This window comes from Aulonocara sp. 'chitande type north' Nkhata Bay, linkage group LG23, assembly GCF_057382095.1.
Source record: "Aulonocara sp. 'chitande type north' Nkhata Bay isolate Kocher_YH1m ecotype deep benthic linkage group LG23, A_spYH_male_GT1.1, whole genome shotgun sequence".
In the NCBI taxonomy this organism is placed as follows: domain Eukaryota; kingdom Metazoa; phylum Chordata; class Actinopteri; order Cichliformes; family Cichlidae; genus Aulonocara; species Aulonocara sp. 'chitande type north' Nkhata Bay.
Genome location: NC_141365.1, coordinates 21,308,069 through 21,329,750, shown reverse-complemented (window position 1 = coordinate 21,329,750; position 21,682 = coordinate 21,308,069). Strand labels below are relative to the sequence as shown.

At 37.7% G+C, this 21,682-nt stretch overlaps 2 protein-coding genes across 4 annotated transcripts in view; one reads left to right on the top strand and one right to left on the bottom strand.

Moving 5' to 3' along the window:
* LOC147301670 (uncharacterized) overlaps positions 1-21,682 on the bottom strand; it is a 97,376-nt gene that overhangs the window by 59,226 nt on the left and 16,468 nt on the right. The gene's annotated exons all lie outside the window — the stretch shown is intronic.
* Positions 2,998-16,233, top strand: LOC147301671 (uncharacterized). Of its 3 annotated transcripts, XM_086284156.1 has the most exons (6): positions 2,998-3,530; positions 4,267-4,294; positions 4,723-12,761; positions 14,321-14,437; positions 14,554-14,657; positions 14,762-16,233. In XM_086284156.1, exons 3-4 carry the CDS (start codon positions 5,529-5,531, stop codon positions 14,324-14,326), a joined length of 7,239 nt encoding a protein of 2,412 aa, XP_086140282.1. In that variant the 5' UTR covers positions 2,998-3,530; positions 4,267-4,294; positions 4,723-5,528; the 3' UTR covers positions 14,327-14,437; positions 14,554-14,657; positions 14,762-16,233. The 3 variants fall into 3 exon arrangements, with proteins under 3 accessions (XP_086140282.1, XP_086140281.1, XP_086140280.1); XM_086284155.1 differs by lacking the exons at positions 14,321-14,437; positions 14,554-14,657; positions 14,762-16,233 and adding an exon at positions 12,845-13,012; XM_086284154.1 differs by lacking the exons at positions 14,321-14,437; positions 14,554-14,657; positions 14,762-16,233 and having other exon boundaries at positions 4,723-13,845.

The window sequence follows — 21,682 nt, the reverse complement described above, 5'->3', positions numbered from 1 at the left end:
TGTTTTTAGTCTAAATTACTTTTCTCATTTCTTAGATTTTTCTCATTTACATTTAAAACATTTTCAGCTATTTTCCAACTTCTTCTGTGTGGTTTTCAGCTTTTAGCAGTTCAGCACTTTTTTTTTCCGGATACAAATTTCTGTATTTTTCATCTCATTCAACATTTTTAACTTAAAATTCAGCAATTAATTCATTTCAGTGCATACATTCAGATTCAAGCATTCACACTGCAGTTTCTTCAGAAAATGCACTTTCTAGTTAGTGTGAATGCTTGAAAAGCATTCACAGTATTGTTCTTCTAATCTTTATTATTATTAGTGTGAATGCTTGAAAAGCATTCACAGTATTGTTCTTCTAATCTTTATTATTATATTTTCTTTTTCCGTACGTTTTTTGAAAGCCTACTCCTTCAAAACCGTTCAACTTAGAAAAACCATTCAAACATCGTTAGATTCCTATTATTTTGGACATGACTGCTTCTATTTTTCTCATTTTTAACATTTATATTTTTAATTTTATTCAACTTTATTCAACAAAAATTTCCCATGTATTTCAATGGGGAGACCCTTCAAATTCTCATTCAATTTACTCATTTTTAAACTCTTACTACTTCCACATACATTGACATAGAGCCACCATTCAAACTTTAAAACGAAGACAAGACATTCAACTATTCAACTTGTATTTATCTTTTCAATATCTATTATACTTTTTCTTCAGTTCCAGTTTAAGTTTCATGATGTTTTTTCAGCCGTTTCAGAGTTTATAATGGGTGTGTATGGGACGGAATGTTGGGGCTAGAGTGAGGCAGCTCAACTGCTAGAGTGAGAGGAGCAAAAAAATTAATCTTAAAATATTTTTTAAAACTGCTGCTGTGTCCGCAGCGTTTGCTCTACAGGTATGATTTTACCCTCAAAACGTAGCCATGGCTGTCCTCTTTCATCCAATGTGTTTACTATTGTCCTAGGTGTTACGGTTCTTTCATAAATGTCACCAATGCACAGCCTCCTCCTTCCAACTCTTCCATAGACTCTAATGTTAAAATGGCTCAGAAGGTTCGTTTGAAAATCAGAAGAGCATGGTGTCTTTCCACTGTCACCACGTCCATATAATAAACTCCACAGACATGAAAACTGAGAATTCAGTAGACTAGACATTGCTGTCACTCACGGTGAAAGAATTTTGTCAATACGACTTTTACTTTTCATTTGGGAATGATTTGTTTCGGCCTGACTTTTCTGTTCATTTTAAGCAGCAAAAGTGAGGCGCATGTCTGTGTACGTGTGTATGGAGCCATTGGGTGCGGTCACTATAGCAACCAGGCTCACACCTGCCTGCTTAACGAGCTCTGCCTGCCACTGTACCAAGATTCATCTTAAGCACTTCTCTTTCAACTGCTGCTGTGTCCACAGTGTTACAGCCATCATTTTACCCTCAAATTGTCGCCATTATTGTTCTCTTTCCAACATCTTGTCTTTCAAAGCTCAGAGATGTAAACTTTTTAAACTGTGTGGGTCCAAGTGGAGGGATCACATTTTCTTCATTCAGTGATTCAAAGAATATGACCTTTTAATATTCTTTCAGATGTTTTCTGACTCTAAATGTTCTTTTCTCATTTCTTAGGTTTTTCTAATTTACAATTAAAACATTTTCAGCTTTTTTCCAACTTCTTCTTCTGTGTAACCTTCAGCTTTTAGCAGTTCAGCACTTTTGTTTTCAGGTTAAATTCGGGTTTTTTTTTTTTATCTCATTCAATATTTTTAACTCAAAATTCAGTAATTAATTCATTTCAGTGCATACATTCAGATTCAAGCATTCACACTGCAGTTTCTTCAGAAAATGCACTTTCTAGTTCTATTTTATTATTATTATCTATTCCGTACGTTTTTTGAAAGCCTACTCCTTCAAAACCGTTCAACTTAGAAAAACCATTCAAACATCGTTAGATTCCTATTATTTTGGACATGACTGCTTCTAATTTTCTCATTTTTAACATTTATATTTTTAATTTTATTCAACTTTATTCAACAAAAATTTATAATGTATTTCAATGGGGAGACCCTTCAAATCCTCATTCAACTTACTCATTTTTAAACTCTTACTACTTCCACATACATTGACATAGAGCCACCATTCAAACTTTAAAACGAAGACAAGACATTCAACTATTCAACTTGTATTTATCTTTTCAATATCTATTATACTTTTTCTTCAGTTCCAGTTTAAGTTTCATGATGTTTTTTCACCCGTTTCAGAGTTTATAATGGGTGTGTATGGGACGGAATGTTGGGGCTAGAGTGAGACAGCTCAACTGCTAGAGTGAGAGGAGCAAAAAAATTAATCTTAAAATCTTTTTTAAAACTGCTGCTGTGTCCACAGCGTTTGCTCTACAGGTATGATTTTACCCTCAAAACGTAGCCATGGCTGTCCTCTTTCATCCAATGTGTTTACTATTGTACTAGGTGTTATGGTTCTTTCATAAATGTCACCAATGCACAGCCTCCTCCCTCCAACTCTTCCATAGACTCTAATGTTAAAATGTCTCAGAAGGTTCGTTTGAAAATCAGAAGAGCATGGTGTCTTTCCACTGTCACCACGCCCATATAATAAACTCCACAGGCATGAAAACTGAGAATTTGGTAGACTAGACATTGCTGTCGCTCACGGTGAAAGAATTTTGTCAACACGACATGTACTTTTCATTTGGGAAGAATTTGTTTCGGCCTGACTTTTCTGTTCATTTTAAGCAGCAAAAGTGAGGCGCATGTCTGTGTCGTGTGTATGGAGCCATTGGGTGCAGTTACTATAGCAACCAGGCTCACACCTGCCTGCTTAACGAGCTCTCTCTCACTCTGCCAAGGTTAAACCTAAAAATGTTAGATTGTAGTAAGATTAACTTTTTCAATAGTACAATAAGACAGATTTGACAGGGTTTTGCCACAGATTAATAGTTTGTCACTAGTTAGTATATGTGAGACAAAAGTAAGTAGAGCATTGTGATTGGCACAAAGGTTTTTCAGATCTGGGCAGTTGGAGTCAGTTGATGACTTCAAAATCATCCTTTCTGACTGGATAATTAAAGCTCTCAGCATCTATTGGTCTGTAGTTAATTTCCCCACCTTTTAACTAACGTTTAACTAATCTAATCTCATTTAATGTTTCTGTTTATAGTCTGTATAGTTTATCTCCCCACGAATACACTCAAAGTAGTCTTAAAATAAAACCCACAAAACAGTTCAAGATTTAATACTTTTTATTTGCTCATTTAATGCCAGTTGCCCTGTTTTTCTGTATGTCACTCATTCGCTTATACTTGGGCAAAAAGTACCAATTTGTACACTAGTATAGTGTATTTTTTCCCTCTATCTCTCTATGTCTGTCACACACAGAGACCAACACACAGACATGTATATGCTCATTATTGCTGTTCAAACTGATGGTCAAATTTCCAAGCACCACCTGAACGCCTCATCTGTTTTTAACCTATCACTGGACCAACTGTCGTCATTCCGCTTCGCTCTCTGCTGTGGTAAGTACAGTACACTCAGTACTGCAGTGTTTTATTTTTATGATGGAAAAAATACATGTTTGACATTTAAACTCACATATCAAGTCCAACAGAGTTAAAAAGAATTCAAAGAAGAAAGAAAAAAGAATAACCTTCGCTATCATTTATATACGTTTATGATGTTTTGCTGTTAGCAGCAGTGCTAACGCTAGCTTCGATGCTAATGCTAGCAACAATGCTAATGCTAGCAACAATGCTAACGCTAGCTATAGTGCTAACACTAGCCTTAGCACTTGTTAACTGACAAAAATAATATTCCTGTGATATTTCTTGCCGGTCAGTGAGACAAAAGTAAGAAATGAGCTTTATTATTGCCATTGTGGCTCAGTTTTAACAGTAAGAGTGCTAGCGCTAGTAGCATTGCTAACGCTAGCTGCAATGCTAACGCTAGCTGCAATGCTAACGCTAGCTGCATTGCTAACACTAACTGAAGTGCTAATGCTAGCCGGAATGCTAGCGCTAGCAGCAATGCTAAGGCTAGTAACAGTCTAACAGTAGCCTTATATAAGTGGCAATACTTCAGTTAATTAGTTTGAATTGTAAAATGGCTGCTGTATCAGTTGGTGTGCTATATTACTCTATAATTACCCTGCTGACTATAAGTTCAGTGTATCATGTCGTGTGGGCTTTGTATTTCTGTTAGTCTGATAACACTGTACAGACAACTAATGTATTATTTCTCGTGTTACACTTTCAGGAACCTGACTGACACTGTGCTTTGCCTGGTAGGTGTGCACATACTGTAAGAGAAGTAGACCAAAATAATAAAATAATCTGACTAATATAAGATGTAAAGTGATGGGTTCAAACTTTGTGCTAGACCTTTTAAACACAATTTTATAATAAATACACATAAGTGCAGCTTAACAATTGGGCTAAAATATTTTTTTCGTACATTTTTGTAGTCACACTACATGTGATTAATTAATGATTCACTCAATCATATTTGTATTTAAAAATATTATTGCTGAATTTAATTAAATATTTATTCTTTTAAAAAGTGCCCAATTATGCAACTTTTTGCACATGGCAGCCGACAACAGTTTAGCTTGAATATTTGTTTTGTCCTTTTTCAGTAGTCACAATTAGTTCATACAATTACCATGTGATATAATTTTAATAAAATAATTTGTTTCTTGTTTTTTGTTCACAGTGTGCAGAAGAAGAACAAGGACCAGATCTCCAGTCTTCTCTCTCACATCCCAACCCCCCAACCCCTCTATCCTCTGTCCTGCTCCACCTGTTGTCTCTGCCTTCTTTCCATCTGTATTTCACTCTGTGGTTTGTGAGAAATTTTGCCAAACCAACAATCCTTTTGCGGTTTGATTTAAAGCCGTGTCTCTCCTGCTCTGTCTGTTCTCTCTGCTAAATTTTCTCTCTACCTGTTTTTCACTCTTGGCTTGCTGCTGAAAAACGCCAAGCCAACAAAGCAATAAAGAGTGCATATTTTGCCTCAACCTATGAACAAACTGAACAAACAAAGAAAAATCTGCGGTTTGATTTAAAGCCGTGTCTCTCCTGCTCTGTCTGTTCTCACTGCTAAATTTTCTCTCTACCTGTTTTTCACTCTTGGCTTGCTGCTGAAAAACGCCAAGCCATTAAAGCAATAAAGAGTGCATATATTGCCTCTACCTGAGAACAAACTGAACAAACAAAGAAAACTAATTCACGGTTTGATTGTGATTTCCCAGCCGTGTCTCTCCTGCTCTGCCTGTTCTCTCTTCTAAATTTTCTCTCTACCTGTTTTTCACTCTTGGCTTGCTGCTAAGTTGTGCCAAGCCAATAAAGAGAGTGCATAATATTCTCTCAACTGAAGAACAAACTGTCAAACGAAAGACAACTGTTTAAGACAAATAAAAACTGAAATATAAAAACAAAGACAACATCTCCTGGTGTGTGCCACTCTTATCTTGTGAACAATTTTTCTAAAGACTAAGAAACACTTGCAGGTGTGTGAAAATGCCAAGGAAGCAGAAAAAGTCACAAGCTGCAAAACAACGCTGGAAAAAGTTTCATGAGTTTCACAGTGTACCAACATGTGAACAAGCTGAGTTTGATTTTCCTCAGAGCTCTGCAGAAGACAGTGTGTCTACAAAGACCAATTCTGACAGTGTCAAACAGGCAGGTCAACATGTTCCTGCACATGTACAACAGGTATCTTATGCTGATGCTGTAAAGAGTGGACTGCAGCATGAATTTAATGAACAACATGAGGTGTCATGTGACCCACAGGTGGGTTATGCTGATTTTTTGAAAAGAGGCTGTCACAGTGATGTGGCAGGACCATCTCATGCAGAAAGACTGAACCTTGAAAACCAGCCCTCTGTTATACATGTCTGTGCATCTCGCAGCCAGGCTCATCCTAAATATGGAGACTCCAGAAACAAGCAGTGCACATGTAACTCACTCACATTTCTTGCTTTCCTTCATGAGAATGAAAACATGACTACAGCTGACCTAAATCTGGTCTTGGATAAAGGTGATGTGATGTACAAAGAGGCCAAGAAAAGATTTCCTAAAAATATTCATTTGGCAACCGATGAGCTGCCAGACAAAGTTGATGCTCGCAGGTCTATGTATGATGTCGACATGACACAGCCTTCCCGGTATGGGACATTTGAAGAACCTCCAGAGGAGGCAGTAGATACCTTTCTGAGCTTAGAAGCAGGACTGAGCTGCCTGTTGTCAGATGTGCAGTATGCCTTACTGATTATGAGTGGATTGTGTATCGCAGTGTTCAGATCCACATCAGGCATATATGGTTTCTTTGACCCACACCCCAGAACACCCATTGGTCTTCCTCTACTACTACAGTCACGTAATCGTGGTACAGCTGTGATGCTGAAATTCACACTCCTCAGTGACATGATTAAGAGGCTCCAAGATTCTTATGAAATGATGGAGATATCACCCTCTTGTAACTATGAACTGAAGCCTGTGCAGTTCTACAGTATGAGCACAGTCAACCTGAGTGATACTATCACAGACACAGTCTGCAGACCAACAGCTGCCACTGCTGTGGCACCTACTCACTCTGATACAACTGTTGATGAAGCAAACCCCTCTACTCCAAGGAGAAACACAACCACTGATCCGACTGAAAATATCTTTTGTCAAATGTCCATTTGTACGCCACTGGTGAAACAAAAAGAAGTCCACATGACTCAGTTCACATCATATGAAGATCAGAATGAACCTCCTAATATACCAACTGAAGAACTATGCAGTGAATTAAGTTTCCTTCCATCAAGTGATGCTTTTTCATGTCAATCAAATGCTGCCATAACAAATGTTGCTGCCTGTGACCTTTCTGATATAGTTTTACAAAAACTGAAAAAAGTTAATAAACAACAAAGGCAAAAAATGAAAAGAAGATTAATGGCATCAGAGAAACCCAGAAATCAGAGAAAAGAAAACCAAAAAAGGAAAGAACAACAAAAGTATGCTTCAAATAAAGATTACAAAGAAAAGAAAAAATCTTGCACAAGCGAGACATATAAAAACAATCCTGAAGTTAGACAAAAACAACAACAGTATATGAAAAGACGTTACTGTGAAAATGATGAATTCAGACAGAAACAACAGCAATATATTAGAAGACGTTACTGTGAAAATGATGAATTCAGACAGAAACAACAGCAATATATTAGAAGACGTTACTGTGAAAATGATGAATTCAGACAGAAACAACAGCAATATATTAGAAGACGTTACTGTGAAAATGATGAATTCAGAAAGAAACAAAAACAATATGTTAAAAAACGTTTTTCTGAGAATGCTACAGTTAGAAAGAAACAACAACAATATATTAAAAGACGCTACTGTGAGAACGATGAATTCAGAAAGAAACAACAACAATATATTAAAAGACGCTACTGTGACAATGCTGAATTTAGACAAAAACAAAAAAACTATATAACTGAAAGGTATCAAGAAAACCCTGAATTCAGAGAGAGACAGAGATCTCGAGTGACTCAGCGTTATGCACGTGACAATGCATTCAGAGTAAGACACAGACAACTAATGAAACAACTAATGCGAGACAGGTATCAAAGTAATCTTGCATTCAGGATTATGCACAACATGAGATGTGCAATGAAAATAAAAAGGAAATACAGATGGGTGAACAGACAAACCCAAGAGAGTGACAACAGTGTGATCAACGAGGCCATATCTGTGTTCAAATCACAAATCAAAGCTGGACCATCATACCCATGTACTGTATGCTTCAAGGCTTCATTTCCAAACCAAGTGCGACCCTGCACAAGGTCAAAGTATGTCAAAAACCCACATGTAGTTGCAACATGTTTGACAGGAAAGTTTGTTCATGTTTGTGATGAAAACTGCAGAAATGAGCAGTGCAAAGTGCCTGATGAGAGAAAGAGAGAGTGGATATGTCACACCTGCCACGATCATCTTAAAAATGGATCCATGCCAGCACTTGCTGTTGCCAATAAGTTGGATCTTGCTGATATTCCAGCTGAACTTTCTGATCTCAACATACTGGAGAGACATCTCATAGCCAAGTGCATACCATTTGCCAAGATCATTCCTCTTCCCAAAGGCAGACAAAGAGCAATTAGAGGAAATGTGGTCTGTGTCCCATCAGAGGTACAGGAAACTGTTGAAACACTACCTCGATTGAGAATTAATTCTCAGGTCATGAGAGTAAAATTGAAGAGACGCTTGTCTTACAAAGGTCATCAGCTGTTTCAGACTGTAAGCTGGTCTAAACTTGTGCAAGCACTGCATAAACTCAAGCAGATTCATCCACAGTATAAGGATGTGAGCATCAGAGATGATGCTGAGCTGTGTGATCCAACTCTTCCTGATGAAGATGATGAGGATGATGATGATGAAAACATGAATGAGGACGATTATGATGAGGCTGATTTAATGGAAATTGACAGCTGTGAGAAAAATGCACTGAGTGAAGCACAAAATATAAATGAACAGGACATTGACATGTTACCCTGTGATGGTGAACAATCGCATGAACAGATGAGAGATGATTCAGAGCAAGCAGATGGACTGACTAATGGTGGTTTTGCACTCGAGTCCTGTTTGCAGCCCCCTGATGTGGCTGAGGAGATATTATGTTTCAGTGAAGGAATCTACTCTGTTGCTCCTGCAGAGAGAAACAATCCAATAAGTTTTTTCAAAACACCTAAACTGGAGGCCATGGCCTTCCCTGTGCAGTTTCCTACAGGCCAAAACACACTTGATGAAAGAAGGCTGATCAAAGTATCCCCCAGTGGGTATTTCAAATCAAGACTTTTCTGCATTGATGATCGTTTTGCCAAAGACACAAACTATTTATTCTTTGCACAGTTTGTGACTGAAATACACTTGGCTACATCCAGCATGACAGTACAGTTAAGGAAGGCAAAGCCTCTGACCAGAGATGGTAGAAAAATAACCTCAGGCATGTTACAAGATAAACATGAGGTGGAGAAACTGGTGCGAAATAAAGATGCAGTGAGATTCATGCAGCCTCTGAGAGGAACCCCAGCCTATTGGGAGAAAACAACAAGAGATCTTTTTGCCATGATCAGACAGTTGGGAACTCCCACGTTCTTTTGCACATTTTCAGCTGCTGAAATGCGCTGGCCTGAAGTGATCGAGGCAATAACAAGGCAGCAAGGTGAACAAGTGAATTTTGAAGGACTCGACTGGTCAGCAAAGTGTGACATCCTGAGAAGCAATCCTGTCACAACAATGCGCATGTTTGACAAGAGAGTTGAAGCATTATTCAGAGATTTACTCTTATCTCCCGCAGAGCCACTTGGCAAAGTCATTGACTACTTTTACAGAGTTGAGTTTCAGCACAGAGGAAGCCCACACATACACTGCCTCCTGTGGGTAGAAGGTGCTCCTGTGTTTGAGGAGGATGATGAGCAAACTGTTCTTGATTTTATAAACAAATACATCACAGCTCAGCTGCCTGATCCACATAAACAACCTGAACTGTACAAAAAAGTAACAGAAGTGCAAAAACACAGTAAGAACCACACAAAGACGTGCTTTAGGAGTTTAAGCTCCGGGTGCCGTTTTGGTTTTCCCAAACCACCCTGCAATGAGACAATGATCACAAGACCCAGTGAGGATGATGCACTGGAAGTAGAAACGGCAAAGAACAAGCTCAGACCACTGAACCAGCTGCTGAATGAACCTGAAACTGCTTCCATGAGTTTAGAGCAGCTCTTGGAAAGATGCAAGTTGACACATGCAGAATATGAGAGATACCTGAATAAAATGAACATGAGGAGTACGATCATACTAAAGCGTGATCCAAAAGACTCTTGGATAAACGGCTATAATCCACATCTGCTTGAAGCCTGGAACAGTAATATCGACATAAGCTTTGTTTTAGATGCTTTTGGTGCTGCAAATTATTTAATGAAATATATATCAAAAAAAGAGGGCGGGCTATCTGAGTACCTGAAAACTGTCATTGAGAACTCCCATAAGGACAGTGTAAATGAGTGCGATGAAATGAGAGCCGTCATGCAGGCATATTCAAAGAAGCGAGAGATCAGTGCACAGGAGTGTGTTGCTCGTGCATGTGGTCTTCACATGAAGCAATGCTCACGTGCTGTAATATTCATTCCAACTGATGATAATCCTGTGAAAATGAGTCGTCCCCTGTCAGTTCTGGACAACACAACACCTGAGTCTTCCAATGTTTGGATGACATCTTTGAATGACAAATACAAAGCCAGACCTGAAACACCAGAGTATGAGGAGATGTGCATGGCAGACTTTGCTGCTACTTGCAGGATTGTCTATGGCCAACAGAAAAAAGGTAAAGATGTTTTGCCCCTTCTCAATGAGATGGGGTTTGTGCAAAGGCGCAAAAACAATAAGCCTGCTATCATCAGATTTCACCGCTGCTCACAAGAAAAACATCCAGAGCAATATTACGGAAGACTGCTTAAACTGTACCTTCCTCATCGTTCAGACCACGAACTGAAAACACCATCGTTGCCAACCTATCAGGCTTTCTATGGTGCTGGCTGTGTACAGCTACCAGGTACTGACCATCTTGAGTACGTGCAACACATTGTCAAAAGAAACAGAGAAAAATATGAGAAAAACAGTGAGGAGATCGAGAGCGCTGTTGAGGAATATGAGCAGAACAGAGGTGTGACTGACGAATGGTGTAATCTGGCACCTGAATCAGATCTCGTAAGGTTGCCACTTGTTGAACAAGAAAGAGAGCGAGACAATGAAAATGAACAGGAAGATGTGCCCGACTACAGCCGTCAGGCTGATGCTTCAACAGAAGTCAGAGCCATCAGGGAACCCCCTGCTATTGATCCCACATTGTTACGTCAGATGTTTCAGAATCTGAACAAGAAGCAAGCCTGCATATTTTATGCAGTTAGAGACTGGTGCATTAAAAGAGTCTGTGCTCTAAATCCAGAGCAGTTTTTCTTTTATATTAATGGTGGTGCTGGAACAGGAAAATCACATCTTATCAAATGCATCTACTCAGAAGCATCTAAGATACTGAGCAAAGTGCCCAGATATGCAGACGACGTTGACATATCAAAACCCACTGTCCTGTTAACTGCTTTCACTGGGACTGCAGCTTTTAACATTTCTGGAACAACACTGCATTCTCTTCTCAAGCTGCCTAGAAGCTTAAAACCTCCCATTCAGGGACTTGGCAATCAGCTGGATGAAGTCAGATCAGAACTTTTGAATGCTGAAATAATCGTCATTGACGAAGTGTCTATGGTGTCAAGACATCTGTTTGCATATGTAGATGCAAGACTCAAACAGATCAAAGGGACTCGGAGACCCTTTGGAGGCATGTCAGTCATTGCTGTCGGAGACTTCTATCAGCTACCCCCAGTGCGACAGTCTAAACCTCTCTGTGTGCACGACCCGTCTGAGATCGACCTGTGGCGGGAGCATTTTCAGATGATCACTCTGACTGAGATTATGCGTCAGAAAGATGATGTTGTCTTTGCAGAGATGCTGAACAGAATTCGTGTGAAAGGAAAGTTGGATGAGCTTTGCGAAGCAGATAGAAATTTGTTGTCACAGGCCATAACTGAACCAGCCCTTTGTCCAACTGATGCGTTGCACATTTTTGCAACTAATAAAGAAGTGGATGCACACAACTCTGCAACACTGGCTCTGCTCCACACTCATATCATTGACATCCATGCAGATGATTATAGAAAAGATCCTAGAACTGGCAGAATGGCACTTCAAGACAGACCATTGAAAGGAGGTAAAAACGAGTTACCAGACACACTGAAAGTTGCAGAAGGAGCTCGTGTCATGCTCACCAGAAACATTGACATACAAAATGGTTTGGTTAATGGAGCTTTTGGAATACTACTTAGAGTAGTTCACTCTGAAAACGACCAACACATCATCAAGCTTGGACTTAAAATGGATAATGAGACATCTGGAAAGAATAACCGCACACCAGCAGACGACATGGTGTACATTGAGAGAGCAGAGGAGAATCTGAAGCAGAAAGGAGTGGTACGAAGACAGTTCCCAGTGAAGCTGGCCTTTGCATGTACAATACATAAGGTACAGGGTATGACAACTACATCAGCTGTTGTCTCTCTTAAGAGCATTTTTGAGCCCGGCATGGCCTACGTAGCTGTCAGTAGAGTGACGTCTCTCAGTGGACTGTATCTTCTTGATATGGAAGAGAAAAAAATATTCACCAACCCAGAAATCACTGCAGCGCTTGAGAACATGAGACAAGCCAACCTTGATGACATGATGCCTCTTCTACACGTGAGGCAAACACTGAGCAGGTCAGAGGTTTTCACCATTGTTCATCATAATACAGAGGGACTGCCAGCTCACATTAATGACATCAAAAGTCACCATGAATTGTGTCTAGCAGATGTTTTGTGCCTAACAGAAACACACCTGCGGGGCTCTTTTGTCGCAGAGAGTCTCCACTTGGAAAATTACAATTTGTTCAAACGCAACAGACACCTGTCCTACACAAACTTTCCCCAGATGGCAAACAGAAGTGGTGGTGGAGTTGCTGTTTATGTGAAAAGTGACATTCAAGTGCATGAAAAACAGTACATCCATAATGTAACTGACCTTGAATTTCTGGCTTTAAAGGTTGAAGCACCAGTCAGTGCTCTGATTGCAGTTGTATACAGACCTCCAGACTACACTCTGAGGCCATTCCTGAAAAACCTGGTAAGCCTATTAGACTCATTGGAGATCATGGACTGTCATCCCATCATAGTTTGTGGTGATTTTAATGAGAATGTTTTATCCAGTGCAAACAAACCAATCCTGGAGCTGTTTGAGTCTAGGGGATACGCACAGGTCATCACTGCCCCTACCACAGAGAAGAACACACTGCTTGACCTAATTTTCATTTCTCAGTCAGATCGATGTCTCCATTCTGGAGTCATGAAGACATACCATAGTTACCATGACCCAGTATACTGTGTATTGTCCTGTGATGATTCATGATCTAGATCTTTGAATACAGTAAGTAATTTCTATATTTTTGAATGACTTAAGAAAGTAGAGCGATATTTAAAAGTTGACGCCCTGCATTGCAGTATAATGGTTGAATTGTTTACATAAAATACAATTACATGAATTAAGTAATGATATCAGTAAAAGATGACAATTTTATTTATTACAGAAAATCTAAAATTCACTAACAGTAACCTATAAATGTCAGAAAAATCAAATATAGCAGTTTGAAACGAACAGTGTAGGCATATCCTCTCTGCAGCCAGGCTTCAACATCCTGCCAGGCTGCCCCAGTCTCACTGTGGCTGGGAGGGAGGGAGGGTGGACCAGAGGATTGCCTACACAACACATAAATGTTCAACAGCTTCTTCATTGTTTCTGAGAGAACAATAATGACTAAAGGTTGCTTTTTAAAAAAACAAACAAACAAACAAACAAACAAACAAACAAACAAACCTAATTACAGCAATAATGACAGTTAAGCCACTTTATGTGTGCCTCTATTTTGAAATACTATTTACAAAAATGTTATTATTTTGGTTTGTTATAAACTTTAAACTTTTTCAAAAGTATACGATTATATTTTTGGACAAATCTTTCGATGAAACATAAATTTTTATGAGCTTTTATCATGTTTCGGCCAGTGCATTTATTAGGGTGGGTCTGGGTTGATAACTGCACATTTCTGGCCAGAAATGTTTCAGCAGTGTTACATAAGTAGTACATATGTAACACTTGCTTTCTGTTACCAGCTGATACCCTACATTTGTATAGACATTGGATGGTGTGAGGTTGGGGAGTTGAGTGGGGGGGGGGGGGGGGGGGGGGTTACGGTGGGAGCTGAGGGGGGGGGGGTGTTAGGTTTCCTTTTTTCTTTTTCTTTTTTAAGAGAGACACAGTCCTCCTGTGTCTTCTCCAAGCTTCACATGTAAGATCCAACAGTGTGAAGCACATAGCAGCTAGAAACTGTAATGCCACAGATCAGAGAGGCTTCATCATCACCATCTTCATCGCCGTACGATCAGAGCGTGAGACTTCACATCTGGAGCACAGGAGACATTCTGTGATAAGTCCTCCTTCTAGCTTGTCCCACAAGCAGTCGGTGAGATTTACTCACAACAAAAAGGGTTAATGACATAATTTCCATGAAAACATGTATTCATTCTTTGTAAAGTGTTTAAATTGTGTTTTCACTTGACCTTAGGAGTGTTAGAGTGTATTGTAATGTCTGTACTCAGGTGTTTCCCTCTGTGATCCATCCCCATCAGAGCTGAGACACTCAGGACTGAACAGACTGCACAGTTTCTGTGACCGAGCCTCCAAAACACCTTCTTTGAAACCACTCATGATAGAAGGGCTTCATATTTGCAGCAGCACTACTACAGGTATTCAGTTTATTACAGGATGTGTTTGTTTCTTAGGACCAGCTCTGAGTGCACACTACCTAACATATACACCTTTCTGTTCATTACAAACCAACTACTCTGGATCATACGGCCAGTTGGCAGGAATGTTGCTGCAGGAAAACATCCCTGGAGATCACCATCATTGTCAGACTGACTGTGCCTCCTCTGTGCAGTGTCAAGATCCTCCCTAAATGAGTGTGTAAGTTAACATTTTCATTATTTTATTCCCTTTGACAAGACAAGTATCACTGATATTTACATTTACAACTACATATGTTCCCGTTTTCTGCTCTTCTTTTAAAGTCCTCAGCTATCCTGCTTCTGTGCTGCTTGCCACACATCAAACACTGGCCGGATGACAGGGAGGATCCACTCTGAAGTCACTGGACATGATGAGGATCATATGGGACTTCATAGTTTCACAGAAACATTGTGCTCTGTGATTACAGGTTTTAAATGGACATAATGACTGCCTCTCTCTGATCAACAGGCTAAAGGATTGTTTTCATTGTTAGTGCTCTGTACAATGTATGCTTATTTAATATTTCATCACAGAGCAAACCTTTATTTATTTAACATTTTTTTATTTTGTTTTAATGTTGAATTAACTGTGGGGATTTTTTTAAGTGGGCACTTGGGATGTCATATGACCAGAAATGTGGTAACTGGAATTCAACAGTATGGAAGAAAAAATCTGCTGAGAACGAAACACATACAAAAACCCCCAAGAAAATTCAAATTCATTCCATGTAATCCAATCTAAAACATTTTAAACTGCTGAACAGCAACACAAACAGTGTTAAAAAACAGTGTTAACAGAATGATTATGATGATTTTGTACCAAAGTTTCAGGTCACATGGCACACCTAGTGTGTAGTGTGGGGTATCAGCTGGTAAGTATAGGTTTTTTCATATTTGTGTCCTTAGAGTTTAGATAGATAAAGCCTTGTGTATAATAATTAGTCATAACCACAACTCAAAGTCAGGGACTAACTAAATTTGGGACTTTGTGTCTGAGCCCAGGTTAAAACAATGTGTAAAAAAGCATTTAGTGGCATGGCTGAACAATGCTGTATTGATACTTATTTATCCATGTTCACAAAAAGGACTAATGTGTTTATTTGATTATTTGCATGTGTTAAACTGTGTCACCACCTTAGGCTTTCATTTGAGTTTACTCACAAATCTCTATACAGTTCTCTTTTACCACTGTGTGGACTCTGTTTACATTAAAACATAAAAAAGAATGAGTAATAAAAAGATGTGTAGACAGATCAGAAGATTAAGTAGACCGATAGAAACAGCTGTTCAGCCATGTTCTAAGAAACCAACACAATTTAAAGGTTCAGGATTGTGGTTTTAAAAGTTGAATTTTCATGTATTTCATATGTTGCTCATTATTTTTTATTTAGTTATTTAATTTAGTTATTTTTCTTTATTCTACCAGTCCTTTTCAGAAAGAAGCTGTAAAATATGACTTAAGATTTTTACGTTATTTTCTATGACATACAAAACAAATTGATGTATGTAATACTATGATGAAAAACATCATGCTGTATATTAAAGTTTGTATTTTCTGCAGAATGTTTGTTCATCTTTTAAGTTCATTTCAATTAGAAGAATATGAACTTTTAATATTCATTCAGAGGTTTTCTGACTCTAAATTTTCTTTTGTCATTACTCATCTTTTTATTATTTACATTTTAAACATGCTTAGCTTTTTCCAACTTCTTCTGTGTGAACATCAGCTTTCAAAGGTTCTGCACTTTTATTTGCAGGTTAAAAATTCTGTATTTTCCAGCTCATTCAGATTTTTAACTTAACATTCAGCAATTAATTCATTTCAGTGCATACATTCAGATTCAAGCATTCACACTGCAGTTTCTTCAGAAAATGCACTTTCTAGTTAGTGTGAATGCTTGAAAAGCATTCACAGTATTGTTCTTCTAATCTTTATTATTATTATATTTTATTATTTTTCCGTACGTTTTTTGAAAGCCTACTCCTTCAAAACCGTTCAACTTAGAAAAACCATTCAAACATCGTTAGATTCCTATTCTTTTGGACAACATTGCTTCTATTTTTCTCATTTTTAACATTTATATTTTTAATTTTATTCAACTTTATTCAACAAAAATTTCCCATGTATTTCAATGGGGAGACCCTTCAAATTCTCATTCAACTTACTCATTTTTAAACTCTTACTACTTCAACATACGTTCACATAGAGCCACCATTCAAACTTTAAAACGAAGACAAGACATTCAACTATTCAACTTGTATTTATCTTTTCAATATCTATTATACTTTTTCTTCAGTTCCAGTTTAAGTTTCATGATGTTTTTTCACCCGTTTCAGAGTTTATAATGGGTGTGTATGGGACGGAATGTTGGGGCTAGAGTGAGGCAGCTCAACTGCTAGAGTGAGAGGAGCAAAAAAATTAATCTTAAAATCTTTTTTAAAACTGCTGCTGTGTCCACAGCGTTTGCTCTACAGGTATGATTTTACCCTCAAAACGTAGCCATGGCTGTCCTCTTTCATCCAATGTGTTTACTATTGTACTAGGTGTTACGGTTCTTTCATAAATGTCACCAATGCACAGCCTCCTCCTTCCAACTCTTCCATAGACTCTAATGTTAAAATGGCTCAGAAGGTTCGTTTGAAAATCAGAAGAGCATGGTGTCTTTCCACTGTCACCACGTCCATATAATAAACTCCACAGGCATGAAAACTGAGAATTCGGTAGACTAGAAGCTGCTGTCGCTCACGGTGAAAGAATTTTGTCAATACGACTTGTACTTTTAATTTGGGAACGATTTGTTTCGGCCTGACTTTTCTGTTCATTTTAAGCAGCAAAAGTGAGGTGCATGTCTGTGTCGTGTGTATGGAGCCATTGGGTGCAGTCACTATAGCAACCAGGCTCACACCTGCCTGCTTAACGAGCTCTGCCTGCCACTGTGCCAAGATTCATATTAAACACTTCTCTTTCAACTGCTGCTGTGTCCACAGTGTCACAGCCATCATTTTACCCTCAAAACGCCGCCATCGTTGTTCTTTTTCCAACATCTTGTCTTTCAAAGCTCAGAGATGTAAACTTTTTAAACTGTGTGGGTCCAAGTGGAGGGATCACATTTTAGTCATTCAGTGATTCAAAGAATATGACCTTTTAATATTCTTTCACATGTTTTCTGACTCTAAATGTTCTTTTCTCATTTCTTAGGTTTTTCTAATTTAAAATTAAAACATTTTCAGCTTTTTTCCAACTTCTTCTTCTGTGTAACCTTCAGCTTTTAGCAGTTCAGCACTTTTGTTTTCAGGTTAAATTCGGGTTTTTTTTTTATCTCATTCAAGATTTTTAACTTAAATTCAGTAATTAATTCATTTCAGTGCATACATTCAGATTCAAGCATTCACACTGCAGTTTCTTCAGAAAATGCACTTTCTAGTTCTATTTTATTATTATCTATTCCGTACGTTTTTTGAAAGCCTACTCCTTCAAAACCGTTCAACTTAGAAAAACCATTCAAACATCGTTAGATTCCTATTATTTTGGACATGATTGCTTCTATTTTTCTCATTTTTAACATTTATATTTTTAATTTTATTCAACTTTATTCAACAAAAATTTCCCATGTATTTCAATGGGGAGACCCTTCAAATTCTCATTCAACTTACTCATTTTTAAACTCTTACTACTTCCACATACATTGACATAGAGCCACCATTCAAACTTTAAAACGAAGACAAGACATTCAACTATTCAACTTGTATTTATCTTTTCAATATCTATTATACTTTTTCTTCAGTTCCAGTTTAAGTTTCATGATGTTTTTTCACCCGTTTCAAAATTTATAATGGGTGTGTATGGGACGGAATGTTGGGGCTAGAGTGAGACAGCTCAACTGCTAGAGTGAGAGGAGCAAAAAAATTAATCTTAAAATCTTTTTTAAAACTGCTGCTGTGTCCACAGCGTTTGCTCTACAGGTATGATTTTACCCTCAAAACGTAGCCATGGCTGTCCTCTTTCATCCAATGTGTTTACTATTGTCCTAGGTGTTACGGTTCTTTCATAAATGTCACCAATGCACAGCCTCCTCCCTCCAACTCTTCCATAGACTCTAATGTTAAAATGGCTCAGAAGGTTCGTTTGAAAATCAGAAGAGCATGGTGTCTTTACACTGTCACCACGTCCATATAATAAACTCCACAGGCATGAAAACTGAGAATTTGGTAGACTAGACATGGCTGTCGCTCACGGTGAAAGAATTTTGTCAGTACGACTTTTACTTTTCATTTGGGAACGATTTGTTTCGGCCTGACTTTTCTGTTCATTTTAAGCAGCAAAAGTGAGGCGCATGTCTGTGTACGTGTGTATGGAGCCATTGGGTGCGGTCACTATAGCAACCAGGCACACACCTGCCTGCTTAACGAGCTCTGCCTGCCACTGTACCAAGATTCATATTAAACACTTCTCTTTCAACTGCTGCTGTGTCCACAGTGTTAAAGCCATCATTTTACCCTCAAAACGTCGCCATCGTTGTTCTCTTTCCAACATCTTGTCTTTCAAAGCTCAGACATTTAAACTTTTTAAACTGTGTGGATCCAAGTGGAGGGATCACATTTTAGTCATTCAGTGATTCAAAGAATATGACCTTTTAATATTCTTTCAGATGTTTTCTGACTCTAAATGTTCTTTTCTCATTTCTTAGGTTTTTCTAATTTACAATTAAAACATTTTCAGCTTTTTTCCAACTTCTTCTTCTGTGTAACCTTCAGCTTTTAGCAGTTCAGCACTTTTGTTTTCAGGTTAAATTCGGACTTTTTTTTTTTTATCTCATTCAATATTTTTAACTCAAAATTCAGCAATTAATTCATTTCAGTGCATACATTCAGATTCAAGCATTCACACTGCAGTTTCTTCAGAAAATGCACTTTCTAGTTATTATATTTAGTGTGAATGCTTGAAAAGCATTCACAGTATTGTTATTCGAATCTTTATTATTAGTGTGAATGCTTGAAAAGCATTCACAGTATTGTTCTTCTAATCTTTATTAGTGTGAATGCTTGAAAAGCATTCACAGTATTGTTATTCTAATCTTTATTAGTGTGAATGCTTGAAAAGCATTCACAGTATTGTTATTCTAATCTTTATTATTATTATTAGTGTGAATGCTTGAAAAGCATTCACAGTATTGTTATTCGAATCTTTATTATTATTATTATTATTATTATATTTTATCTATTCCGTACGTTTTTTGTAATCCTATAACTTCAAAACCGTTCAACTTAGAAAAACCATTCAAACACCGTTAGATTCCTATTCTTTTGGACAACACTGCTTCTATTTTTCATATTTTTAACATTTATATTTTTAATTTTATTCAACTTTATTCAACAAAAATTTATAATGTATTTCAATGGGGAGACCCTTCAAATCCTCATTCAACTTACTCATTTTTAAACTCTTACTACTTCCACATACATTGACATAGAGCCACCATTCAAACTTTAAAACGAAGACAAGACATTCAACTATTCAACTTGTATTTATCTTTTCAATATCTATTATACTTTTTCTTCAGTTCCAGTTTAAGTTTCATGATGTTTTTTCACCCGTTTCAGAGTTTATAATGGGTGTGTATGGGACGGAATGTTGGGGCTAGAGTGAGGCAGCTCAACTGCTAGAGTGAGAGGAGCAAAAAAATTAATCTTAAAATCTTTTTTAAAACTGCTGCTGTGTCCGCAGCGTTTGCTCTACAGGTATGATTTTACCCTCAAAACGTAGCCATCGCTGTCCTCTTTCATCCAATGTGTTTACTATTGTCCTAGGTGTTATGGTTCTTTCGTAAATGTCACCAATGCACAGCCTCCTCCCTCCAACTCTTCCATAGACTCTAATGTTAAAATGGCTCAGAAGGTTGGTTTGAAAATCCGAAGAGCATGGTGTTTTTACACTGTCACCACGTCCATATAATAAACTCCACAGACATGAAAACTGAGAATTAGGTAGACTAGAAGCTGCTGTCGCTCACGGTGAAAGAATTTTGTCAATACGACTTTTACTTTTCATTTGGGAACGATTTGTTTCGGCCTGACTTTTCTGTTCATTTTAAGCAGCAAAAGTGAGGCGCATGTCTGTGTACGTGTGTATGGAGCCATTGGGTGCGGTCACTATAGCAACCAGGCTCACACCTGCCTGCTTAACGAGCTCTGCCTGCCACTGTGCCAAGATTCATCTTAAGCACTTCTCTTTCAACTGCTGCTGTGTCCACAGTGTTAAAGCCATCATTTTACCCTCAAAACGTCGCCATCGTTGTTCTTTTTCCAACATCTTGTCTTTCAAAGCTCAGAGATGTAAACTTTTTAAACTGTGTGGGTCCAAGTGGAGGGATCACATTTTAGTCATTCAGTGATTCAAAGAATATGACCTTTTAATAGTCTTTCATATGTTTTCTGACTCTAAAAGTTCTTTTCTCATTTCTTAGGTTTTTCTAATTTACAATTAAAACATTTTCAGCTTTTTTCCAACTTCTTCTTCTGTGTAACCTTCAGCTTTTAGCAGTTCAGCACTGTTGTTTTCAGGTTAAATTCGGGTTTTTTTTTATTTTTTTATCTCATTCAACATTTTTAACTTAAATTCAGTAATTATTTCATTTCAATGCATACATTCAGATTCAAGCATTCACACTGCAGTTTCTTCAGAAAATGCACTTTCTAGTTATATTTTCTTATTCCGTACGTTTTTTGAAAGCCTACTCCTTCAAAACCGTTCAACTTAGAAAAACCATTCAAACATCGTTAGATTCCTATTATTTTGGACATGACTGCTTCTATTTTTCTCATTTTTAACATTTATATTTTTAATTTTATTCAACTTTATTCAACAAAAATTTCCCATGTATTTCAATGGGGAGACCCTTCAAATTCTCATTCAACTTACTCATTTTTAAACTCTTACTACTTCCACATACATTGACATAGAGCCACCATTCAAACTTTAAAACGAAGACAAGACATTCAACTATTCAACTTGTATTTATCTTTTCAATATCTATTATACTTTTTCTTCAGTTCCAGTTTAAGTTTCATGATGTTTTTTCACCCGTTTCAAAATTTATAATGGGTGTGTATGGGACGGAATGTTGGGGCTAGAGTGAGGCAGCTCAACTGCTAGAGTGAGAGGAGCAAAAAAATTAATCTTAAAATCTTTTTTAAAACTGCTGC

What these genes read in the sequence shown, in the direction of transcription:
- LOC147301671 (XM_086284154.1), top strand. Translation starts at nt 5,529, where the DNA reads ATGCCAAGGAAGCAGAAAAAGTCACAAGCTGCAAAACAACGCTGGAAA.